This window comes from Macrotis lagotis, chromosome 1, assembly GCF_037893015.1.
Source record: "Macrotis lagotis isolate mMagLag1 chromosome 1, bilby.v1.9.chrom.fasta, whole genome shotgun sequence".
Lineage (NCBI taxonomy): Eukaryota > Metazoa > Chordata > Mammalia > Peramelemorphia > Peramelidae > Macrotis > Macrotis lagotis.
This window is the reverse complement of record NC_133658.1, coordinates 852,764,692-852,792,153: the sequence shown is the minus strand read 5'-3', so window position 1 is coordinate 852,792,153 and position 27,462 is coordinate 852,764,692. Positions and strand designations below refer to the sequence as shown.

General features: G+C 41.0%; 1 protein-coding gene and 1 long non-coding RNA gene across 2 annotated transcripts; one reads left to right on the top strand and one right to left on the bottom strand.

Annotated features, from left to right (window-relative positions):
• NT5C1A (5'-nucleotidase, cytosolic IA) lies at positions 1-21,814 on the top strand. Its single transcript, XM_074217623.1, has 6 exons — positions 1-364; positions 6,915-7,082; positions 12,332-12,461; positions 16,888-17,010; positions 19,816-20,000; positions 20,384-21,814. The coding sequence occupies exons 1-6, from the start codon at positions 248-250 to the stop codon at positions 20,750-20,752; spliced, it is 1,092 nt and encodes a 363-aa protein (XP_074073724.1). The 5' UTR covers positions 1-247; the 3' UTR covers positions 20,753-21,814.
• Positions 20,135-27,267, bottom strand: LOC141508748 (uncharacterized). Its single transcript, XR_012474491.1, has 3 exons — positions 27,198-27,267; positions 21,341-21,503; positions 20,135-20,781 (listed from the first exon to the last, which is right to left on the bottom strand). It is a non-coding gene; the product is annotated as an uncharacterized LOC141508748 (long non-coding RNA).
• Between the last annotated feature and the right edge of the window lie 195 nt (positions 27,268-27,462).

The window sequence follows — 27,462 nt, the reverse complement described above, 5'->3', positions numbered from 1 at the left end:
CACAACCTCCTTGGCCATCGCTGGGACAGAGCAGCTGACTTTGGGTCCGGACCAGGGTCTGTCTGCTTCCCTCCTCAGCTCCTTCTCCCCTTCTCTTCTTCCTCTTCCCTTCTTCCTACCTTTTCTCTTTCCCCTCTCCTCTCCTCTTCTCTTCTTCTCACTCTCCTCCTCCTCCTCCTCCTCCTCCTCCTTCTCCTCCTCCTCCTCCTCCTCCTCCTCCTCCTCTGGGGTCTTCTGGTCCCTCAGCATGGATTCTGGACCTCGGGGGCCTTCGGGGACCCCAGAGTCTGGGGGGAAACCACCAAACTGGCAGGAAGCCAAGACTTTCTATGATAGCCTGGCGCCAAAGAAGAAGCCCAAATCGGTAAGATGCAGCCCTGTGTGAACCCAGGAGGGGGGACCCCCAACCCTGATGAGGGAGGGTCAGAAGGACTGGGAGAGGGAAGGATCCCTATTCCCCAGTCAGGAAAACTACAGGAGTGAAATCTCCACTTCCCTCCCTCCCCTCCCTCCCCTCTCCCCCTTCTCCTCTTCTCCCTCCCCTCTTATTCCCTCCCAGTCTCTGGCAGGCCCCGGTGTTTATTTCGGTTCTGGCCTTCTCTATCAGAATGCCTTCCCCTTCCCTCCCCCATCAGCCCTCAACCCCTAGTCACAACCGGGATCTCAAAGCACACGTTCATCTAATTGAATTTAAATGAATGGAGCTAAGGGTAGAATGTGTCCAGATTCGGGATCCTGGGCTCTTTGGAGTGTATGGTCCGAAGCTCCCCGCCTCCAGGATCGTTAGGGGCTCTAACCATTGACCTTCTGATTCTAGCCTGCCCCTTCCCACTACTTAGAATTGGATGGACCCGGGGTGGAACGTGGGGACTCTGACATTGATTTGGACAGCTGGGTTAGGGAGAAGGGACAGCCTTAATTGTCAACCCCAGGTGACAAGACAGATTTATACTGTGATTTAGATCTCGAAGACAACTTAGACATAATTAGATCAGCTACCTCCTTCTCCAGATGAAGAAATGGAGTTGAATCGATAGACTCAGAGAGTAATGAAATCCAGACTATCGAAACCAAGCCTGCTTCCCAATCTGAGTAGCCCTGTCTGCTGGCTCCTTCCCTACTGTCTGCAAACCTGCCCAGGTTTCTCTGATATTTCCAAAACCTCATTTGAGCCTTGTATCCCCACTATAATCCTGTATCTTCTCTGACCTTGTGGTCAAATTCCTTGAATGGCCTCTAAAATGGGTTCTCCACTTCCCTCTCATTCTCTTTTTAACCCCTTAAAACCTGACTTCTGACCTTATCCAGTTAAAGCTGCTCCCTCCAAAGATACCAGTGATCTCTTACTTGCTAAATCCAGTGGCCTTTTCTCAACTCTCATTCTCCTTCACTTCTTCAAAGCCGCACCGTTGCTGAATTTCTCCTCCTTGATAATTTCTTATTTCTACTGTCTCCTGGTTCTCTTAGCTATCTGAGCTCTCCCTCTCCGTCTCCTTTGCCTCATCTTCATCCAAGTTATGCCCAATGACTATAGGTGTCCCCCAGGACTGTGTCCTGGGGGCTCTCTTCTCCCTTTATGCTTCTTCATTGGGAGATCTCACCAGCTCCCAGGGATTTAATGGCCACAGCTATGCTGATGATTTTTTAAAAATTTTATTTAATTGAATTTTTTGATAGATATTTATTTTTCTAATTATATGCAGCAGTAGTTTTCAACAATCATTTTTTGCAAGGTTTTAGTTTCACATTTTTCTCCTTCCCCTCCCCCTGAAAGAAAGCATTTTAATATAGATTATACAAGTATAATCATGCTAAACATAGATCCATTTTAATCATGTTGTGAAAGAAGAATCACAACAAAATGGGAAAAACACTAGAAAAGAAAAAAACCAATGCATAAGATAACTTTTAGAAATTGAAGATAGCAAGCTGTGGTTGCATTTAAACTCCACAGTTCCTTCTCTGGCTGTGGATGGTATTTTCCATCACAAGTCTTTTAGAATTGTCTCTGATTAGTGTACTGTTGAAATGAATAAGTTCATCATAATTGATCATCACCCAATGCTGCTGTTAGTGGATATAACTTCTGGTTCTGCTCACTTCATTCAGTTTCAGTTCATGCAAATTTTTCAAGTTATTCTGAAGTCCTGTCCCTCATGATTTCTTTTTTTGTTTGTTTTTTGCAAGGCAATAAAGTTAAATGACTTGTCCAAAGTCACATAGCTAGATAATTACTAAGTATCTGAGGCTGGATTTAAACCTAGGTTCTCCTGACTCCAGGGCAGGTGCTCTATCAATTCCACCACCTAGCTGCCTTGTTCCTTGATTTTCTTTTAGCACAGTTTGTTCAAACATTCCCCAATTGATGGGTATCCCCCCATTTCCAATTTTCTGCCACTAGAAAAGAGTTGCTAAAAATATGGGGGGGGTTGTAAGGCAATGGGGTTAAGTGACTTGCCCAAGAGCACACAACTAGTAAGTGTGTCTGAGACCAAATTTGAACTCAGTTCCTTCTGACTCTAACCACTGTACCACCTAGCTGTGCCAGCTATACATATTTTGTACATGTGGTTTTTTTTATTCTTTTTTGTGATCTCTTTGGAATACAAACCTAGTAGTGGTATTACTGGATCAAAGGGTATTATGCTGATGATTCTTAAATCTATCCACCCTACCCTAACCTCTCAACTGGTTTCCAATCTCCAATCTCCATCTGCCTTTTCAGATATCTCATATTCAACATGTTCAAAACTGAATTCATTAGCTTTCATCCTAAATTCTACCCTCTCCCACTATCTTTCCCCTTACTGTTGAGGGCAATACTATCAGACTCACAATTTAGGTGTTCTCCCGGACTCCTCACCAACTCTCTTCCCTCACCCCCAAATCCAAGTTGTTGCTAAGACTTATCAATTTCTTCTTTTCTTCATCTTTCTAATACATTCCCTTCTCTCTTTTGACACTGCCACCATCCTAGTGCTGACCCTCATCATCTTATTTTATTTTATTTTATTTTTAGGCTTTTGCAAGGCAAATGGGGTTAAGTGGTTTGCCCAAGGCCACACACCTAGGTAATTATTAAGTGTCTGAGGCTGGATTTGAACCCCTGATTCCAGGGCCAGTGCTCTATCCACTGCGCCACCTAGCCGCCCCTCATCACCTTATTTTAGGCAAACACAAAAATCTGCCTGCCTCAATTTTTTCCTGGTTCCAGTCCATTCTCCATTGAGCTGACAAAGTGATTTTCCTAAAGTAAAGGTCTGATCATGCCACCCTCCTCCTCAATAAACTTCAATAGCTCCCCTTTGCCTCCCATAATCAAAAATAAAATCCTTTGCTTGATTTTAAAAGCCCTTCATAACCTCACTCACTGCACTGCTCCCCCCTCCCTCCTTCTAGTTTTCTGATACCTTACTCCCTGATCTACATTAATCTAGTAACACCATTCTTCTTTCTGTACCTCAATAAGATCTCCAACTCAGCTCTAGACATTTTTCTGATTATCCCCCTTCCATACCCACACTGGTTTCCCTGGATTCCTTTTAAGTCCTAATTAAAATCTCATCTTCTACAGGAAGCCATTCCTAATCCTCTTAATTCTAGTGCCTTCCCCCTTTTAATTATTTCCTATTTGTCCTATTTAGAGTTTGTACATATCTGTTTGCTCATTGTCTCCTCTGTCAGATTGTAAACTCCTTGAGGGTAAGGATTGTCTTTTGCCTCTTTTTGCATCTCCCCTGGGCTTAGCACAGTGCCTGGCACAATAAAAATTAATAAATGTTTATTGACTGTTTGGGCCTCTGAATGTGGTCTGAATTGAAGACAGCTCACTAGATAGAAGTCAGATGCTGAGCAAGAACAGATAAAGGATTAATGACTGTCCAGAAGGCTGTTTAGCATTCAGGGACTTGGAGGAGGGTAGAACATGTCCTTTTGCCCTCTTTGCTCTCTTCTATGAAGACAACTCTCAGGGTAGGCACATAGATCCCACCCCCAACTGACCTAACCTGGCCTTGGAACTCCTCTTGGGCCAGCCCTGCTCAGTTGGGGTTTAAGGAGGACCCATGGCTAGAGTTGCAGTAGACTTCCCAAGACCTCCGTCCTCTGGGCTCCTAGCCAGTGTTGTCTCCTAGGACTTCCTGACTTGGGAACTTCTTATTAACTAGATTTCCCTTTCCCTCTAATAGCATCCCCCCCTCTAGTTCCTGATGCCCCATCCCTGCTCCACTTTCCTTTCCCCAAGCCCTGAGGAGGACTTGATAAAAGACTTCTGGAGTCCTTATTGCCATCTCTCCCTGCCCTTCTGCCATACCAGATACCAGGAGGCTGAGGATAAAAGAGTTCCCCAGGGGTAGCTAGGTGGCACACGGGATAGAGTACCAGATATGGAGTCAGGAGGATCTGAGTTCCTCCTTAGACATTTAATAGTTACCTAGCTGTATGACCTTGGGCACATTACCTCATTACCTTCAATAAAAAATAATTTTTAAGAATTCCCCAAATCCAGTTCTGAGTACAAGGAATATTCTCCTTTCTCTCCATAAATCATGACCCAGACTAAGACCTTGTTTTGGCCTTACTCAGCTACCTCTGGGAAGGATTTTAGAAGAAAGGTAAATGAAGAGTGGACCTCAGCCTTCTTTTACAAAGAATTATTGCCCTTGGGGTATGTCTTACAGAGGACAAAGAATAAGAGAGTACAGTATGACCCCAGATCTGGTCAAAGCAAGAGGCAGTTGAAGGAAAGCCCACCTCCCATCTTCCAGAGAGGGACCCAGGGACCATCTGAGACCAGTTGACCTGAACAGGGTGGGGAAGTGCTGGGGCCTTGGGAATTCTACTTGATATCTCTTCAACTACTTGATCCATCTCCCTCTTTCCTTTCCCCTACTCACTGTGATATCATTAGAAAAGCAACTTTTCAGGAAACTTTCTTCTTTCCCCAAACCAGTCCTTTATAGTGCCTGGTTGAAAACAGACAGACAGACAGACAAAGTGAGACAGAGATAGAGAAAAAGCAACCAAATGACATATGTGTATGCATGTATGTATATATTTTTGGAGATGTATGAATACTTGCATATATATGTGGCATCTGTGCATCTCTTCACATATGAGTCTTCAAAAAACTCATCTTGGATTCAAGTGCTTTCTGGCTTAGTACCTACTCAAAACAATAGCTCATGAGCCCCTACCAGTGTATTTACTTTTACCAGATAGCCAGAGGACACAATAATTATTTTTTTCTTTTTCTTTTTTAACATGCATCTTAAAATTTTAATTATAAAATCTGCCCCTCTTTCCTGCCCCTCCCCTACTCATTGAGAAAGCAAAAACAGAATACCCATTATATGTGAGGAGACAGTCATTCAAAGCCAACATAAATTATGTGACTCGGGACAAATTCCTTCACTTCCCTAAGTCGAAGTTTCCTTCTCTATAAAATGAGGATAACACCTATACAACCTCTTCCACATGACTGCTATAAGACACGTGCTTTGTAAGGCTCAAAGTGTTCCATAACTGGATATAGTTATGCCTATTATTTCCTTTTGTGTGCATGTGAGCATAGGTAAGTAAGTCTGCATGTCTGTTGTGTTCTTTCCTCTCCATCAGACTACACTGAAGAGGAGCTGGGAGACCCAGACTAGGAAGGAGGAGATAAGACGCTATCCTTTGAACAGCCGTTATTTCCTCTAGAGGCAGTTAAGTGGTATAGTGGATGCAGTGCCTGACTTAGAATTATTAAAACCTGAGTTCAAACTCTGTCTTAGACACTTACTAGTTTTGTAACCCTGGGCAAATCACCTAACCATCCTCAGTTTCCCCATCTGTAAAATTGGAATAATACTAAAAACACCGATCTCCCAGAGTTGTTGAAAGGTTAAAATAAGATAATATTGATGAAGTGTTTTTGCAAATTTTGAAGCATTATGTAAATACTGATAATTGTTTTAGCTTGAAGTGAGGAAAGAATCTTCAAACTTGGGGCTCCCTGAGACCAGGACTGTGTCTCCCTGAGGGAAATAAGTTTGTTATGTAGAACCTACTTTGTGCTAGGGACTTTTTACAAATATCTTTTTTTTTTGAGTTTTTACAAGGTAATGGGGTTAAGTGGCTTGCCCAAGGCCACACAGCTAGGTAATTTTTAAATGTCTGAGGCTGGATTTGAACTCAGGTCCTCCTGACTCCAGGGCCTGTGCTCTATCCATTGCGCCACCTAGCTGCCCCTACAAATATCTTATTTGATTCTCACTACAATCCTGAGAAGTAGGTACTGTTATTATTTCCACTTTACAGTTGAGGAAACTGAGTCAGACAGAGGTTAAGTGATTTGCCCAGGATCATCTAGGTAATAAATGTCTATGTACACATTGGAACTCAGGTCTTCCTGACTCCAGACAATGATTCATCCACTATGTCACCCACTATTTCATTGGATGGGGTGGGTGGGGAGCAGGGATCCTAGAGAACAGGGCAGAATTATTTCTATTCTTGTTTCTCCCCCAGACTGAGAGGTCCCCAAGAGAATGACTGTAACACTATGTTCAATTTTTTAAAATTTCTCTTATGTTTTTCCTTCCTATCCCACGGTTTTCTTTCTTTTCCCTTAGTCCTAATTTCTCATACAGAAAATGACTAATAGTAAACATATTAAACACCAATGTACATGTACAATGTTCACTAGACTCTTTGTCACTGAGGGGAGGCAAGGGAGAAGGGAGGGTGGAAGAAAGTTATGTAACATAAATATGCACATAGATGAATGTTGAAAAACTTTCAGTATATATAATTAGAAAAATAAAATATCGATAAGAAAAAAAAGAATGATTATGTCTTCTTCTCCCTCTGTCATCCCAGCACACAGTAGGGTTCTGTACCCAGTTAGTCACTTTCTCTCCTTTTATCTGTAGCCTAAACCCCAAAATGCCATCACCATTGCTGTGTCATCCCGGGCTCTCTTTCGAATGGAGGAGGAACAACGCATCTACAAGGAGAAGGGGGTGGAGGAGTACGTTCGGTACCAGCTGGAGCATGAAAATGAACCACTCAGCCCAGGGCCTGCTTTCCCCTTTGTGAGGGTAAGTGTATATGAACTCAACTCATTTCTCCTTTCTCCCATCTTTGCCCAGTCTGATAGTATAGTCCCACAATGTAGATTCACAGAGAGGGTTTATTCTTCTTAGTATCCTAGAATTTAGAGCAGAAAGGCCCTTAGAGATCATCTTGTCCAATGCATTCATTTTTACCAAGGAGGAAACTGAGGCCCATTTGTGCAATAAACATTTATTAATCACCTACTTTGTGCAAAGCCTTGTGCTGAGCACTAGGAAGATAAAACTTAAATAAGACAGGGTACCTGCCCTCCTAGAACTTAAAGTCTAATGAGAGACAATGGATAATAAAACCTTTCATTTCAGTGCTTTATGATCTAGCTCATTTCTATAGATCCTCCATGGAAAATATCCTAAGCCTTTTATGTTGTCTATTGGATTGCTTTCATGAACTATTCTGGACAAAAAAATTAATCCCTGCAGGCAATCCACAGGTGTAGGTGTGTCATCCCTAGATTGGGTTAGACTGATCCTTGGGTGACAAATACAATGGACCAGTATTCAAAGCCTTTCTAACTTTGTAGAATCTATAAGAAATTGAGCTTTGCGAGTCAGCTTCATAGCACGACAAGGTATCAGAGGAGGAAGGTAGTGAAAGGTCATTTGAATATTTACTATCAATTTAATATCAATATAATATCAAACTATCAATTAACATGATGTATTCATTAGAGAAATACCAGATATGTTGTGAGATTCAAGTTATTCAATTTAAGGTGAGGTAAGGGATGACTTTTTGGAGAAGGTGGCATTTAAATTGAGCTTTAGGGTGGCTAGGTGGCATAGTGGATAAAGCACCAGCCTTGGAGTCAGGAGTACCTGGGTTCAAATCCGGTCTCAGACACTTAATAACTACCTAGCTGTGTGGCCTTGGGCAAGCCACTTAACCCTATTTTCCCTGCAAAAACCTAAAAAAATAATAATAAATTGAGCTTTAAAAAGATGGTTAGGGGACAGCTAGGTGGCGCAGTGGATAGAGCACCAACCCTGGAGTCAGGAGGACCTGAGTTCACATTGACCTCAGACACTTAATAATTACCTAGCTGTGTGACCTTGGGCAAGTCACTTAATCCCATTGTCTTGCAAACAACAACAACAACAAAAGATGACTGGAACTTAGAAGCAAAGAGGAATAGGGAAAAAAAAGTTGTGTGGATATGGCGTAATAAAGCGTTGAGCCAGGAATCAAGAAGACTTAAACATCTAAATGAAGAAACAATAACAAACAAATCTATGACTATGGGATAGTTTAATGGAAGACATAAAAGACTGAATATGTGAAGAATACAAAGGGAATTCTAATCTGATTGAAACACTGAGTTTGAGGAGCATCCAAAGGAACCTGAGAAGCTGAGAAATGTTTAACAACCAGCTCTTGGAGGGAAAATGTATACTCAACACACTCTGAAGTTTGATCTGCATTATGATAAACATTTTCATTTCAATTCCTCAAGGCCAGACAATCAACAAAAAAATACATCGAGTTCTAGTTTTGCCCATTCCCTAGGCATAAGCTCTCCTACTGAAAATTTCCTATTTGGCTTCCAGAAGCCTATATCACTTGCCTCCAACACTCACCCCACTCCTGCCCCACCAAATTTCATGTAGGCTTTTCTATGACATCATAGGCATAGACATGAATAGGATGCTCTCTGCATTTTTAGAGACCATCCACATAGATGAGATAAAAAAATCCAAGTATTGAAATATGACATCATCAACAAGTTGTCATCCAGCCTCTGAAGAACTCCTGCCCACTATCAGTACCATTGATAATAATGGCTCTCATTTATATGAAGTTTTAAGGTTTGTAAAGTGCTAATACACGTATTATCACATTTAATCCTCACAAAAATCTTGGGAGGTAGGTACTGTTATGACTCCCATTTTACAAAAGAGGAAACTGAGGCAAGCAGAGCTTAAGTGGCTTGCCCAGGGTCATCCAGCTAGTAAGATTTAGACTCATTTTTTTCCTGACTAGAGATGGCTAAGTGAGCAGTGGGTATGGAATCAAGAAAATTCATCTTCTTGAGTTCAAATCTAGTCTCAGATACTTACTAGCTGGATGATCCTGGGCAAGTCACTTAACCCTGTTTGCCTCAGTTTCTTCAACTTAAAATGAGCTGGAGAAGGAAATGATGAACCACTTAAGTGTCTCTAACAAAAAATCCCCTAAAGTGGTCATAAAGAGTCAAACATGATTGAAATGACTGAACAACTTCCTGACTCCAGGACCAATATCCACCATGCCACCTGGAAACTGTATCTATCCACCTGTATCCACTATACCACCTAGAAACTATATATACATATATATATATATATATATATATATATATATATATATATATATATATATATATATATACATATCCACCTGCAGGGGTCCAGCCTCTGCGGGGTTCTTGGAACCTGACAGGAGGGACAGAGTCGGCAAAATGAGTTAAGTCAACAAGTGGGTAAAGGCAGGAGCAGGTTGACTGAATGTCAGCTGCTTGGACTTATTTTTATAGTCTCAGAATCATGTATGTTTCAAGCAAGCAAGCTGAGATCATTTCCTTGGTTACAAGAGTGTACAATTTTCATCATCAATCATATTGTTCATATGGTTACAAGTTTTAGTCATGTGATTACAAGTTTAAGTAATAATCATATAGTTAATTGATTTCTTATCCCTACTCAGACCATGATGACCTTAACCTGTCTGTTACCTTATTTATTACTACATTGTATAATTGTTAATTCATTTAAAGTTATTAATTAAGCAATTCTTTTAATGGAAAATTTTTTATATTTTTTGTGTAGATAATGTTTTTAGATACATTTCCTTAACAATCTATAGTGAGGGTCTTTATGCTTGTCCACCCATCCATTAACTCTTACAATAATCAATTTTTCTTTCAGGCCTTGTTGGTAGAAGCTACAGTTTCTGTGACTTTTTTATTCTTTCCCATGAAACTAAGGCTGCTGGAGTTCACATATCAGTCACCTGTACTAACTATTTTCTCACCATCTTTTTCATATATTCCTGTGTATGGTAAGGGGGGCAAAACTATTAATTTCCCTGGAATTCTATCTGACCCATCTTGTATCTGTTTTCCCTGTATATATTCTGACATCTCTTTGGAATTCCCAGTATTGGGTTTTCCAGAGATTTCATAATGTTGAAGCCTTTTGTATGCCTCAGAGAGAGGCAGTCCTGTTAAATTTGGACAGAGTTTACTATCTGTTTTATTCAAGGAATTTTTCTGAAATCCTTCCTTTATAGTCATTCCAGTATTAGGGTGAGTAAATATTGTAATCAATAATAAACCTATAAATATTGATATGCATGAAAGCCCTATATATATTGAAGAAGGAAATGTTGTTCCATCAGGCAGTGTGACTGCCTTGAGTCTTCTTGCTGTGACTGTGTCAAATGGCTTAGAGACCTGGCTCCCAACATCCACCTATAACCACTATATCTCCTAATAACTAATAGCTATCATGCTTTTCCTTTCATCGAGTCTTTATTTTTTGGCAAGGCAATGGGGTTAAATGACTTGCCCAAGTCCACACAGCTAGGTAATTATTAAGTGTCTGAGGCCGGATTTGAACTCAGGTACTCCTGATTCCAGGGCCGGTGCTCTATCCACTGCGCCACCTAGCTAACCCCCTTTCATCAAGTCTTAATCTTACTCTCTGAAACCTCTCTCATTTCTTCTAATTCTGCCCTCTGTCGTCAAATAGACGAAGCCTTCCTCAGAACAACCTTCCAATTAACCAAAGACAGCAATCAAGTCACCTCTAAATCATCCCCATTTTCTTTCACACATCCTCTTATGCCATAGTCTCCAGACTCTTATCATCCTGGTGTCCTCTTGTCAATACAATCCAGTTTTTTAAAGTCCTAAACATGGCTAAAAAATGGCTTTTAATCCTGAATCAAACATTCAAACTTTGTCTCTTCTAGAGAGAATAATAATGATAATAATGAATATATTCTCCATATCTTCATCCAGGTCATCAGTAAACATTAAAGACTCCTGGATTTAACATCAGAGAATGAGTTTAAATTTTGACTTGATTACTTAACATCTTTATAACTAGGAAAATCATTTCCTTTCTCTGGGTCTCAGTTCCCTATTCTAGAAAATGAGATGATTGGACTAGATAATCTTCTAATGTCCATTCAAAAATGTTTTTTGGATGCCTATGATATAAGAACTCTGTGTGTGGTACTGAGAAGCGATCTAGCTAAGACATAAATTCTGCCCTCATGGAACTCATGGTGTACCAGAAACCTAGAATACAAACATAGGCAACCATAATATACCTGATTCAATGATAAATAAATCAGAGAGGCATCAAAAAAGTAGGAGATTAGAAGGACAAAGTTGTTGTAGGGAGGTGAGGAGGGATAGAGATTAGGGAAAACTTCACAGAGAGTCCACTTTATAAAGCCCACAGAGTACAAAGAGAAGGGATGTGGAGGGATCTTCCAATACTCCTTAACCAGACTTCCTTTGTAACTGGAGAGAAGACATTTTACTTACTCTCTAGATCTCTGATTGTCTTTTTGTACAATAGGAGGGATGCTGCTCTCCTAGTGTCTCATATGGGTGATCTCACAAGGCCCTTCTGCAGCGTAACAAGGACTTCAAAAGGGAATTAAAGTCTAGAGAAGATAATGTTTGTGAGGTACTCCAATTTCAGAATTTAGACCTGGGGAAAAATTCGGTATTAAAGGAAGGTTATGGAAGCACTTTCAGGGCAGAATAAACAGATTGGGTTTTGTTTTGGAGGGTTTTTTGAGAGTAGAGTCAACTGCTTGGTTCTACTTACTGTGGGGAAGCTTAGACTTAGTTATTAGGATATGAGAGGAGTTAGCTAGGTGGCACAGTGGATAGAGCATCAACCCTGGAGTCAGGAGGACCTGAGTTCAAATATGACCTCAGACACTTAATAATTACCTAGCTGTGTGACCTTGGGCAAATAACTCAACCCCATTGCCTTGCAAAAAACCCCCAAAAAATAGGATTTAAGAGATTCACCTTAGTGTGATTAGAATGAAACCTGGAGTCAAGGGAGTAGCTTAAATGATCCTGTGTTTCTGTTATCACCTTAGTAGACAGGATTATACAATGGTTTGTGGAAGGCTCAGATAAGATGAGAGTTCCTTGATGTTCAAGGTGGCCCTATGGGCTAGACTACAGTCTTTCCCTTCCCCTCTCCAGGCCCTGGAAGCTGTGAACAGTCGGCTTCGGGAACTATATCCTGAAAGTGAAGACCTCTTCGATGTTGTCCTCATGACCAACAACCATGCCCAGGTTGGGGTCCGGCTTATCAACAGCATCAATCACTACAGTAAGTGTGGGGGAGGAAATGGAGTCAGGATTAGAGAACCACCCACAAGCATTTCAATCCAGCAAACAGGAATATAACACCTGCCATGCTCCAGGAGCGATGCCAGTCAGAGAGATACAAAAACAATGTAAAATCCAATGCCTAACTGTTCTACTCCAGGATGTGGGAGAAGATGGAACATAACACAAAATCAAGTAGATACAGAATAATTTGAGTAGGAAGGATAGAGCAAAAATAATCAAAAAGAATTATGGAAGATTTTTCATAGGAATTGGCACATGGTCTGAACCTTGGAGGAAGTTAGAGATTCTAAGAGGTCAGATGGGAGGAGGGAGTATATTCCAAGTTTGAGTTGGGAGATAAAAGTATTGAGTTCAATGAACAGCAAATAAGTTTGGTTGGAACATAGAATGCATGAAGTGGGATAGTGCTTCTGAAAAGATAGATGAGTCAATACTGTGAAAAGTTTTAAAGGACAACTTTAGGCCACCTTAGGTATATTTGGGAAAAAACATGGACACCACTAACATTTCTTGAGTAGAGGAAGTGACATCTGCTTTTAGGAACATTGTTTTGACAATTATATGGAGAATGGATTACAGAGGAACTGGAAGATGGGAGTTCAATTAGGAGGTAGTTGTAATAGTTCAGAGGACAGGTAATAACAGTCTGAACTAGGGTAGTGTCCGTATTAACAAAAGAAGGAAATGACTATGTTGAGAAGTGCTGTGGGCATAGAATCAAAAAGAATTAATAACTGATTGGCTATGGGGATTGAGAGAAATGGGAGAGTTCATTTCTCAAACATAGAGAACTATCAAATTAATATAAAAAAGAGCCATTTCCCAGTTGAAAAATGATCAAGAGATATGAACGGGTTTCAGATGAGGTTAGTAATGCAATCTATTTAAATCATTTAAAAATTATTTTCACTGTTGATAGGAGAAATGTGGGTTGAAACTATTCTGAGATATACTTATTGGATTGGCTAATAGGATAGAAGGAGCAAATGACAAATGTTGGAAGGGATGTAGGGAAATTGAGACAGTGATACTGTTGGAGGATGAGAAACAATTCAACAATTTGTAAAGCAAATTAGAACTATGCCCAAAGTGCTTATAAAACCATGTCTACCCTTGGTGGTGTCACTACTGGGTCTATATTTCAGAGGAGATGAAATATGGGAAGAAAACCTATATGTATAGGGATATTTACAGCAGTTTTTTTTCCTGGTGGTGGGGAGCTAGAGATTGAGGGGATGCCCAGTGGTTGGGGAATGGCTGAACAAATTATGTGATTGAGATGAAATGCTGTTCTGTTATGGGCAGTGATGGACAAGATTCTCTCAGTAAAAAGTTTACATGGGTCAGATGCAATGGAAATGTGCTATATTCAAAGGAACACCAATGTTGCAGGATGATCAGCTGTGAATGACTTATCTTTTCTCAACAATTCTGTGATCCAAGAGAACTCTTATGATAAAGAATACTATCCATCCCAAAGTCAGAGCTGATGATGTCTGAATATAGATTAAAGCATGCTTTTTTTTAACTTTATTTTTCTTGAGGTTTCTCTTTTTGGGGGGGAGGGGATTATGTTTCCTTTTATGACATGGCTATTGTAGCAATGTTTTTCATGACTACACATTTTTGACCTATATCAAGTAATTTGCTTTTCCAATGAGGAAGTGGGGTGGGAAGAAGAGAGAGAATTTGGAACTCAAGATTTTTGGAAGTGAACGTTGAAACTTGTTTTTGTGTGTAACTCAGGGGGAAAAAATAAAATAGGAAGGGGGAGAATTGAAATGACTTTAGGATTGTGAAGCTGGATATCTGGAAGATTAATGATATCCTTGAGAGAGAGATAGGAAAGCTTAGAGAATGATCCCAATGTGTGTTTGTGTGCATGCATGCCTGCACATGTGTGGAAAATAATAAGATTTGTTTTGAAATATTGAGTTTGAGATGACATCCATAGACATCCAAGTAGAAAGGATCAGTGGGCTTTCAGGGATGAAACAGGTAATAACAGACTTTTTGGTGATGCTCAGAAAAAAAGGTTATATTTGTAGATTGGGAAGTCATCTGCCTAGAGGTGATCAGTGAACCCATAGAAACGGATGACACCTCTGAGTTAGATTGGTGAGAAATGGGGAAAAGGGGGGATTGGGCTAAGGTTTGACAGAATTAGGATTATTAGGTTCAAGGGAACAGAATGATATGGGGGGGGGATCAAGACTGTTCTCTCCGGATTTGCTTTGCAAACACAAAATATTGGGAGCTTGAAGGGACCTTTGACTTAATCACAGAACATAGAACATTAGAGATGTAAAGAGATTTTAACACACAGTATATCTGAACTGTAAATGACCGCAGAACATTGGCAGTGCATGGTTGATGGAGACTGTCTGAAGCTGGCCCCAGAGTATAAAGGTTTTTCCCATCAGATGCTGAATAACCCTTTCCTGAAGATAATATAAAGAAGAATCTCACTCAGATTCCTGAAGACCCCTCCAAATCTGTGACCTGAGAAGGTGAAATGACTAGAAATGACCTGAGATTATAGGACATTAAAAGTTAGAGCTGAGGGGCAGCTAGGTGGCGCAGTAGATAAAGCACCGGCCCTGGAGTCAGGAGGACCCGAGTTCAAATCCAACCTCAGACACTTAATAATTACCTAGCTGTGTGGCCCTGGGCAAGCCACTTAACCCCATTGCCTTGCAAAAAAAAAAAAAAAAAGAGCTGGAAGGGACCTTAGCAACATGAGGTAGAGATACAAGTGCTTTATTGGGTCTGAATGCATCCCTGACACTTACTAGCTGTATTAATCATGGGCATGTTGCTAGTTCTCTCAGTCAGGTTCTTTGTCTGTAAAGTGAGGATTATTATACTTAGGATGTCTTATTCAAAGGACTGTTGTGAGAAAAATATTCTGCAAACCTGGAAATAACATATGAATTAACTTGTTCTTATTGCTGTTGTTAATATTAGACCTGGAAGACATCAAGACTATAGATCTCAGAACAGAAGGTTAGAGCTAGTAGGGTCCTTAGAACATAGAATGTCAGAGTTGGGAGAGCTCTTAAATATATAATATTATATATGATGATGATGATGATGATAATCTAAGGCATGGTTTTCTCTTTTGTAAAATGGGAATAATCATATTTCATAACATAATGGGTAAGAAAAAAACAACTTTAAAGGTTTTAGAACAGATCGACTAGGTGGCACAGTGGATAGAGAGCACTGGCCTTGGAATCAGGAGGACCAAGTTCAAATCTGGTCTCAGACACTTACTAGTTGTGTGATCCCGGGCAAGTCACAACCCCATTGTCTCAAAAAAAATCTTAAAGAAACATCATGACTGTGTACAGTACTAGACTTAAAATCAGGAAAGTTTGGGTTCAAATCCTGCCTCTGACATTTATTCTCTGAGTGATCTGAGCAAGTCATAGCTCTTACAGTTCTATAAACTTTGCAAAACTTTAAAGCCTCTATATAAATGTGAGTTATTGTTATTAATGTTCTAGAAATGGGAGCTAAATGACTTGCCTTGCCTATGGCCATCTATGATTTTCTGATAATGACCTCGGCAACATAAAATAAATAAGGTTCCCCAAGCCCTTCATATTAGCATAGCCCCACCCATTACTTATCAGGCTAATAGAATATCATTCTATTGTTACACTTAGTAATAATATTCAGTAACTTTATGCAATTCCCCCAAAGTGCCCTGGCAGTGTCATTTCAAAGCCTTACCCTGGGAGGACAAGGAGGCAGGCTGATCTTTACACATTTGTCAGCTTGGTCCATCACTTTTCCCCAAAGCCTTATCCAATAATAATAACAACAGTTCACATTTTATAAACTTTTATTCATGTTTACAACACACTCTTTACCTATTATCACAAAGGATCATTACAATATCTCCTTTGAGACAGACATAGCAGTTGGTAAATCCTCACTTTATTGAAGAAGTAATAGAAGTAATTGAGACTCAGAAAAGGTGGGTGATTTGCCCAAGATCACACCGGGAAATTTGTCTGGACTTGTCTAGGTTATTTAACCTCAGGGTCTAGATTTGAACATAATTTTTTTTCTGTCTTTATCATTATGCCATGCTGCTTTTGGAAGGAGAGGCTGCCGGGAGAAAGGTAGCGTTTTCCCATCATTGATACACTTCTGCAGGTGGAACTTCTGTGCTAGTCTTCCTCTCCTCTCACTACTCAGTGACAAACCCTGTATTGTATGAACCTAGCACCAATAGCCCATGGACAATGGAGCCAAGATGGTGGTGCCCACCCACTGGATTTGGCCATGAGGTCCTGAATTTTGATCATGACTTTACCATCAGGTAGAGATTGATTAGGCCTCTATGATGCTACCTGACTTGGTCTTAGTCTCCCCTCTGACTTTTTCCCTAGACCTGTTCATTGAGAGGTTCTGCATGACTGGGGGAAACAGCCCCATCTGCTACCTGAAGGCCTACCACACCAACCTCTACCTGTCCTCTGATGCAGAGAAAGTGAGTGAAGCCATTGGAGAGGGTGAGTCTGGGGTTAGACCCCACTAAGGATGGGGTAAGAATCTAGAATAATATAGAGGATGGTATTATGTTCTTGGTTACCATGATGAAGAGTGGGAAGAGTACACTGGGATGTGGAACTAAAATGGAGTCCTTCATCTGTGTTTCTTGACTCTGGAAACAAATAATATTAATACCTATTTCTATAGGATATCTCAAAAGTCTCAGAAATATCCTTTTTTTTTTGTTCTGTCATTTTCAGTCAAGTCCACTGCTTTATTACCCCTTTTCAGGTTTTCTTGGCAAAGACACTGAAGTGATTTGCTGTTTCCTTTCTCCAGTTCATTTTACAGATAAGAAAACTAAGACAAACAGGATTAAATGACTTGATCAGGGTCACACAGCTAGTAAGTGTCTGAGACTAGATTTGAACTCAGATCTTCCTGACTCCAGGCCTGGCCCTCTATCCTATCCACAGCATGATCTGGCCCCTAGGGATGTCTTTTTACTACCTACAAATATTCCTCTCAGAATATCTCTTACAAGAAGGTCACACAAGTCTTATTCATCCTATTTGGAAGATGAGGGAACTAAGACTCACTGAGGAGAAATTATTTCCCCCAAACTTTGTATTAGAATCAAACACCTAATGAGTGTCAAAGTCATAACTTGAACCCAGGTCAGTCTGGGTCCTATGTAGACTTGTTTTTATCATGTTTAGGGAAGAGACCCCCCAGATAGATAAAAGATCCCTGGGACAAGGAGATGGAACCTTTGGTTTCCACGGAAACTGAAGCAGAGTGTAGACTACTATCCATAAATCTGCAGTCATCTCCCCCATCCCCATCCTCCAGTCTCAGCAGGGGCATGAGTGCCTTGGGAATGGCACAGAATCTCAGCCATGCCTGAAGAACTAGACACCAGAAACTTCTTATAGAAGGGATAATGTTAGGGCTTGCATCACATTGCAGAAGACACACTGGTAGACTGGAACATGTCCAGAATAGGTCAAACAGGATGGGGATATGTCTGGAAATAAACTTGCTAAGGTGATCTGGACTCAGTTCCTACCTAGTCTGAGCCTCAGTTTCCCTAGCTGTAAAAAGTTTCCTTATAATTTTGACATTCTCCAAGTCTTTTTTTCAGTTTGACATTTTTAGACACCCTCCCCCTTTTAGCTCTAATATTTTGTTTTGAGCTCCCTTGTACTTCTATCAGTTCTCTAGGGTTCCTTCCTACTACCATTGATATTCTGAGTTCTAAGATTCCTCCCATCTCTGACATCTTTATTCTAGGGGCCCTCTAGCCCCACTATTCTCTGTTCTAAGACCCCCTTAGAACCTTTGTTCTGGGTACCTTTCCAGTTCCATTATGCTGGGATTCTGTGAGTTTGGGCTCTGTTCTGTCTCTCTGTTAGAAGCACTGAGTCTGTGCTAGGGTTGGGAGCCCTCAGGGTCTGGCCACAGAACCAGGAGTCCTTCCAGAGACTCCATCTGGTCAGGAAGGATAGCTCAGTGATCCCAATACATCTCTTCATTGCTCTGGTTCCTACTCCCGTCCCCCACCCCTTCCTCTCAGCATGCCCCAAATGTGAACTGTCCATTGTGAGAGAGAGAGACACATGTCCAGCAAGCCACCGCTTCCCTTCCCCAAGATCCGGGGTTGGTCTGTGAAAAGCTCTCGTCAGAGAAGTTGGCTAAGAGTCACATGGGGAGCTGAGTATCCACAGTCTCTCTCATGGGCAGACCATCAGGACTCTGATCAGGGGAACCTTTCCCTGGGACCTCTTGGGCACTCTCTGTGGTTTATTTGAGACAGCTCCCTACTGGGACAATGAGGGAGGAAAGGAAGAAGGAGTAAATAATTACACCATCTGGGCTGGAACAGACAAGGGAAAAAGGAAATTCTCCTTCATTCTCAGGTTTTTTAGGGCAGGGCAGATCTGGTATTCTGAAGAACCAAAGGCATATTTAGATTAAGACCAAAAATGAAGCCTTCCTAGGTGGATGGATATAGACTGGCTGCAGGCATACTTGGTAGTTGTGGCACCATAAACCTCCAATAGAGGGTGCCCCGCAGCTCCCCACCCCACCATGGCTGGTCCATGGCTGCCCTCCAAGGCAGAGATAGGGTATCTCCTCTTGGGACTTAAAAATTAGATCACCACCTTAGGGAGTCATGGCATGTCAGAGTTAGAATAGATCTCAGGGGCCATTGACACCAAGGCTGTCAAACTTTTATGTACTGGACCTCTTGGGCAGTCTAATGAAATCCACGGACCCCTTCCAAGAATCATGTGTTTAAATATACAAAATAAAATATGTAGGATTAATAAAGAAATGAAGTATGTTGAAATATAGTCATCAAAATATGAAACAAACAAGCAAACTAAAAGTTCACTCACTGATTGCAGGTTGACCCTCTGGTTTAGTTTAATCTCTTAATTTTATATAGGAGGAAACTAAAACTCAGAGAGGGTGATTTATTTATATACATGTGATCCTAGGGACTTAAGAGGTCACTGTCTCATTTTACAGAGTTAAAAATTGAGACCCAGGGAAGTTAAGTGAATTGCCCAAGGCTGGTAAGCATCAGAGGCGAGATTTTATTTCATATTCTCTGATTCCAGAAACGGATCTCTTTCTGCTATGCCAGGGCTGAACCAGGGCTGGAACCCTGGCTTCTTGACTCAGATTCCAGGGTGTTTTCTGCCTCTCCATTTTGATTAGCAGAGATGTCTAAAAGCCTGAATATGGAATAACCAGGTCTCAAGATACAAACCTGGAGAGGGATTTGTCCCACACTTTTCCTTTTTTTCTTCCCAAAGGAATTGCAGCTGCCACTATTTTCAGCCCCAGCAAGGATGTGGCAGTGCCCCAGAGCCAGCTTCGTGTGGCATTTGATGGAGATGCCGTTCTCTTCTCTGATGAGTCTGAACAGATTGTGAAGGCCCATGGGCTTGACATGTTCTTCGAGCATGAGAAGACATATGAGAACAAGCCCCTGGCTCAGGTCTGAACTCACTGAGCACCCCCATCCCCATCCCTGCTCTCTCATCCCCATCACTGGGCCGCTGTCATTATGTTGAGTCCTAATCCCCATCATTGAGCCCCCATCCCCAACACTGAGCTCCCATCCCCATCAACTGAGCCTCTAACACTGAGCCTTCATCTTCATCCCTGAGCCTCTATCCTTACACTGAGCCCCCATCCCCATCACTGATCTCTCATTCTCAACACTGAACCCCCATCTCTGCCATGAGACCCACCTCTAGTATCTAGTTCCCTCTCCATACTGAGCCCCTATCCCCTCACATAGCAATGGGGAGATCATTGAGGCTCCAAACCTGCCCTGGTCAAGTAAAGAATAGAGCCATCTCCATATTCTCCCCACAGGGTCCCCTGAAGGGTTTCTTGGAGGCCCTGGGGAGATTGCAGAAGAAGTTTTACTCCAAAGGTCTGAGGCTGGAATGCCCAATCCGCACCTACTTGGTGACAGCCCGTAGTGCTGCAAGTTCAGGGGCTCGTGCCCTGAAGACCCTGCGAAGTTGGGGCCTGGAGACAGATGAGGCCCTCTTTCTGGCTGGGGCCCCCAAAGGCCCCCTGCTTGAAAAGATTCGTCCGCACATCTTCTTTGATGACCAGATGTTCCATGTGGCTGGGGCACAGGAAATGGGTACTGTGGCTGCCCATGTCCCCTATGGTGTGGCCCAGGCAACCCGACGGACAGCACCTGAGAGGCAGGCACCCCCAGCAGCCCAGTAATCCTTCAGTCATTCCAGCGGTGGGATCTTCTGAAAAAGACAGAGTGGAATACTGGAAAGGCTGCCTCCAAATAACTGGGTGTGACTAGGAGCTGCATTCTTTTCTCTGAGTTCAGATTTCCCATCTGTAAAATGGAGTTAGTGACTAACCCTTATGGGATCGTTGTGAAGAAAGCGCTTTGTACAATATGAAAATGGGAGCTGTTGTCATTGTTAAGGACATTCAGAGCTCCCCTGCCCTCATGATTCCATCTTGTACACAGGGATCCTGGGCTCCACCTGTTCCTCCCCATCCCATAGTGCCTGTCTCATTCCCTAGGCATCCCCTTAGCCTACGGCCCCCTGTTATGCACATCTAACCCACGTGTCTGTCCTGGGCAAGAAGCCAGTACATGCATAAATTCCTGGACTATTTTGACTGGGCAGAAGGCAAGGCCAATTCTGTACCCAAATCCTGAATCTAGGAGAGGGAATCTGTCAGCTGGATCAGTAGATGGGGACAGGGAAGGAGGTGGAGCAGTGTCTCTCCCTAGTTGAGATTAGGATCTGAGATCTGAGATTTGAGAAAGTGGGTTCTGTCTCTTATTACCTGCTTGACCCTGACAGAGTAATTTCTCTTCCCCTGGCTTTAGTTTCTTCATTCATAAAATGAGAAGGATGAGAGGGCTTGAAGGAAGGTAGAAGATTTCCCAGGATCAAATGCTCTTCTAAATTCAAGGAATCTACGAGATCATCCATCGCCACCTTCTCGTCTAAAAATATCCAAGAGAGAGACTTATCCATAGTTACTCACCTGAAAAGTGGAGGAACCAGAATTTAAACACAGGTCCTCAGGCTCCAAATCCAGACTTCTTTCTACTATATTTAGAAATCAACTGTTGCCTCATAAAACACAGCTCAGATCAGTTTTAGTCCACATCCATTTTTCCCTAGTTTGCAAAACTTTTGTTATCAAAGGACCTTCTCCAAATCTATGAGATTTGGTGAATCTCTCTCTCTCTCTCTCTCTCTCTCTCTCTCTCTCTCTCACACACACACACACACACACACACACACACACACACATCCTTTTTCCTTTACTTCTCTTGATCCTACTCTTCCCACTTCTCCCTCCTTCCCAAGCCCTAGTAGAAAGGTGGTAGGAAGAATGGGATTCAGGGTACCTCTGAGATGCCTTCCGCATCCTATGGTTTTGGTGAAGGGGCAGGAAATTTTGACTGGGGATGCTAGCACAGTTCCTAGGGGTATAGTCAGCTACTGGATGGAATGGGTGGAGTTGGAAGGATCAGCTAATGCCAACAGAGTCACCTTATAAGTAGTGGTAAGCACACTATTAAGATTAGGTATGGTGACTGTACATCATAAGGGTCCTTTCAGTTTCCCCAATCTATGCCCTTTAAGGCCTCCCAGGCCTGACATTCTATGTTCTCACATTCTGTTTACTCAAGTCTTTTCATGCTCTATTTCTGTGACTCTAGATGTAACCTAAAATATTTTACCTATAGACTCAGCCAGGCTACTGAGGCATATGTGGGCTGGGAGGAGAAAAGTAGAAATAAGCAAAGACCTAGTCACATAAGATAAAGCAGAGCCAGGCTTGTTCTAAGAGAAATCACAGCAACAGATGGCCATGTAATCTGATTGATGGCTATGATTTAATTATTTGCTTTGAGCAAAAAAGAATAAGAGACTGAGAGTGAAAGACTCAGAATGAGAGAGAGATTAACAGAATAATACATAAATGGAATCTGGATGCTGAGATAACAGAGTTAGGCTACATTACAGGTGGCTCTGGCACTTAGGGAAGGATGAAATTGGGAACTATGATCACCAAAAACAAATCAACAAGCATATATTAAGAAATGTGCCAGATGCAGCGTTAGGGACTGTGTATACCAAGAAAGGCAAAAATCAAAGTCTTTCCCTTACAGCATCTTATGTTCTGATGGAGTAGACATCTAATTGCCTAGAAATAAATAAGATACATTGGGGATAATCTCAGAAGGAAGGCACTAAAATTAAGGGGAATCAGGAAAAGTTTTTTATGCAGTAGGATTAATTTTTTTTTTTATTTTAAGGCAATGGGGTTAAGTGACTTGCCCAAGGTCACATAGCTAGGTAATTAAGTGTCTGAGGCTGGATTTGAACTCAGATCCTCCTGACTCCAGGGCTGGTGCTCCACTGTACCACCTAGCTGCCCCTGCAGAGTGGGATTTAAACTAATACTTGAAAGAAGTTGGGGAAGTCACAAGGTGGAGATGAAGAAGAGAATTCTAGACTAGGATGGAGGAGGGGGGAGAGGGACTAGAGAGGGCCCAGGAAAATGCCTGGAAACAAGACTGTAAAGAATATATAGGGGGCGGCTACATGGCTCAGTGGATAAAGCATGGGCCCTGGAGTCAGGAGTACCTGGGTTTAAATCTGGTCTCGGACACTTAATAATGACCTAGCTGTGTGGCCTTGGCCAAGCCATTTAATCCCATTTGCCTTGCAAAAAAACCTAAAAAAAGAAACAAACAAAAAAAAAGAATATATAGAAGAGAATATGGTATAAAACGACAACAAAGGTAGGGAGGAATTGGATTGTAAAGAGCTTTGAAAGTCAAACAGAGGATTTTATATTTGATCCTGAAAGCAACAGTAATTTATTGAATAGGAGAATAACATGGAAGTTCAGTAGTATAATAGATAGATCGTTGAGCCTGGAGTCAAGAGGACCTGAGTTCAAATTTGACCTCAGACACTTAACCAGCCAGGTAACCCTGAACAAATCACTTACCTTCAATTTCCTTAGTTGTGAAATGGAGATAATAATGCCTACCTCACAGGGTTGTCACAAAGAAAAATGACATAAAATTTGTAAAGTCCAGTGCCTGATAAACAATAGGTGCCATATAAATTCTTATTACTTACCTCACTTTTGCTTTAGGAAAGCCATTTTGAAAGTTGAAAGGAGGATGAATTGGAATGGGTAGAGACCTGAGATTGGCAGATCTAGCAAGGTATGGGAGTGTCAGAAAGAGATGGGGTCATATATAAGAGATATTTTTAAAAGTAGAATTGGGGTTGGCTAGGTGGCGCAGTGGTAAGAACACCAGCCCTGGAGTCAGGAGTACCTGAGTTCAAATCTGGCCTCAGACACTTAATAATTACCTAGCTGTGTGGCCTTGGGCAAGCCACTTAACCCCATTTGCTTTGCCAAAACCTAAAAAAAAAGTAGAACTGAAATGGCTAAAATACAGGACCACTTTAATCTGAAGGAATCTAGTAGGTGAGAACTCTCCTGAAAATGAGCTGCTTAAAGAAGGATGGAAACCTTGAAATCCCTGCAAAGAATGAATTAAAAGACAATTAAAAAACAATTATATATGTAACATGATGCCAGATATAGCTGTAGCTGTGGGAGTTTACACAGGCACTTCTGAGAACTGGAAGTGATTGGAAGGAGGCAGGGGAAATGAACTGTCGGATTGAAATGCAGTAATTGCTATCAATAACCCTGACAAAACCAGTAAACTTTTTCCTAAACTGAGGCCACCGCGAGGTAGAAGATAAAAGAAGAGTCTCCAAACCTCTAAAATGGCTCTTGGTCTATGACTGCAGAACTGAGACAACTAACAGGCAATTGAAATCTCCTAGGAGCATCACAATATATATAGTTCCAGAGAAGGAGAAATAAGGCAAGAATCTTTGGTCAGGGGGTTAGCATCATCTAGGTGGTCTAGGAAGTGCCTCCTGTTTGTAAACATCTGTATGCTTGGCAAGGGTAGTGTTGTTTCTTGTCCTTCATTATTGAAGATTGACATCACTGAGACAGATTACAGCATGTTCAACTGTGGCTGATCAGACCAGTATGAGCTTGGCTGCTCTACCACAGTTTGGGCACAAATAGTCCATGTAAACACTTGGGGTATTATTCTAAACTTAGATATGCATATGTGTGTGTTTGTGTGTATATGTATGTGAATATAATATATATGTATGTATATTAAAAAATTGTATCTGTCAGAAGACCTGGGTTCAAAATCTTACTTTTGGTACTTCCCTTTCATGTGACTGTGAGTCATTTTCCTCATCTATGAAATATTTGTACTACCTACCTCATAAGATTGAGGGGAGAAAAAGATTATAATTAAATATTCTGAGTGGTGTAGTAGAAGAAGGTAGGGAAACTATAGACAGAGAACTTGGGGTTAAATCCTATCTCTGCCCCTCACCAGCTATGTGAATTCCAGTAAGAGAGTTAATTTCTCTGTGTCTCTGTTTCCTCATGAAAAAATGAGATTGGTGTTTTTATTCTTAAATTTATTTAAGGCAATAGGGTTAAGTGGCTTGTCCAAGGTCACACAGCTAGGTAATTATTAAGTGTCTGAGGTCAGATTTGAACTCAGGTCCTCCTGACTCCAGGCAGGTGCTCTATCCACTGTGCCATCTAGCTGTCCCAAGATTAGTGTTTCCTAGCATTTTTTGATCCTTGAATCCCTTCTAAAGAAAAACAAAAGAAGTGTTGTGAACTTCCAAGGTAATTTAAAATGCTATTCATAATATTATTTTAGATTTATTCATTAAAGGCTTACAGTAATTATGATAACTTTTGTTCCTCAAAAGCTCCAAATTAAAATTTGCATTATAAAATTATAATCACAAAATTTTATTCTACTTATAATTAGGAAAACTCTAAATATAAATTATAAAACTATAATCATAGAATTATTAAAATGTTATATAGAACATTCTGTGAAAATTTTAAAAAGTAATCCAGCAAGACCTCATATGCTTACTCTTATCTTTAAGAATTAGTGTTAAATAAATTTCTTTATTTTACAAATTTATTGAATATAAAAAATATTTTTAATGAAATAAAGTTGTGACTTGGAAGATGTCGAACATAATATGTTAACTGGATATGAAGTGGATTTCTGTGTTGGACTTTTTTTATGTGAACAAGTTTTGCAATATTGGGCTAAACACCAGTTAAATACAGAAAGACTACTAAATTACCATCCAATGTTGCCAACTATGTCATGTGAAAGTCTTCTTTGGTTCTTACTTTATAGATCATTATGTAAAACTGGTTTTTGGTAAAATGACCAACCTTGATTGAGTGATAGTATTATATGTGTTTCTGTTTGAAGCTAATCTCACATTTTGAAAAATAATATAAAATATATTGCTAAATATAAAATATATTTCTAACCCTTCTAAACAGTTTACATTCATCAATGATTTCACTGTGTTTTGCTTTGTGTTTTGGAAAATAATAATAATAAATTTAACAAATAAACAATTCAATTAAAATTATTCTGTAGTTGGAAGCATTATAACAACAACAGAAGATAATTTTAAAAGCAGAAAACAGTTTTAATGCTGCATATCATTTATAATGATCTGGAATGGTTTTAAGATGGCACACAACACACATAGTGAGTAAACATGGTGTTCCAACAGCAAAAATGCAACCATTCCTAATACCTTGGTCATATTTGACAATAATCACTATCATTGTGTGACATTAAGGTTCGTAAATCCCTATGTACTTTGTACATAGACAGTACATACTCAGATACTTGTAAGCTGTGTGACCCTGGGCAAATCACTTAACCATGTTTTCCTCAGTTTCCTCATCAGTAAAATGACCTAGAGAAAGAAATGACAAACTACTCCAGAACCTTTGCCAGGAAAACTTCAAAGGAGGTCAAAAAGAGTTAGACCTAACCAAAAAAAATGGCTGAACAACAATAAATGTACATGTTACCTCGTAACTCTGAGACAGATGCTATTATTGTCCTCATTTTATAGATGAGGAAACTGAGGCAGGCAGAGGTTTGTTTCATGTGATAGATGGGGAAGAGATCAGGAGACTTTAGAACTGTGCCTGTCTTCTCTGCACAAGGGAAGGCTTCTATGGAGGCAAAGAAGGTTAAGAAGTGATTGTGGTGTCAAAAACAAAAGGCATCAATAAAATGAAATAGAAAGACAAATAGAGCTTATAAGAGTTGTTTTTCAGTTGTTTCAGATGTATCTGACTCTTTGTGACCCCATTTGGGTTTTTTTGGACAAAGAATATAAGTGTTTTGCCATTTCCTTCTGCAGGTCATTTTACAGATAAGGAAATGAGGCAATCAGGGTTAAGTGACTTGGCCGGGATGACTCAGCTATTAAGTATCTGAGTTCAAATTTGAACTCAGGAAGATGAGTCTTCCTGAATCCAGGCCCTAAACTCTATGCACTATGATACCATCTAACTGCCTTTTGCCCATTAACATCATTGACAATTAACACTTTCCCAAAATCAACTAACCAGTGATCTGCCTTGGTTTAACCAAATGCATCACTTTGACATTACAAAAGAGATGTTTATTGAAATATTTACAAAGATATATCAAGGATGGAAACAATCCAACCCACAAAACCCAGAAAGAAAAGCCAGGAGAAAGAACATCTACCTCAGGATTTGTCTCCAGCAGCAGAATTGGCCAAATTCGGGCGGGTGAGTCTGGCCTCAGAGGGAGGCTCAGCCCCGATCAGCCAGATTAGCAGTTGAATTGGAACCGGGAGTCTGAGGACCTGAGAGCAGGACCTGCTGGATCAGCAGTGGGGCTAGATGACAGGGGCTTGAGTCAACTAGGGAGCAGAGACGCTGGTGTTGGAGCTGTCCCTGGGGAGACAGGGCTGGGGGGAGAGTTCTGGTGCAGGAGAGCTGTGGACACC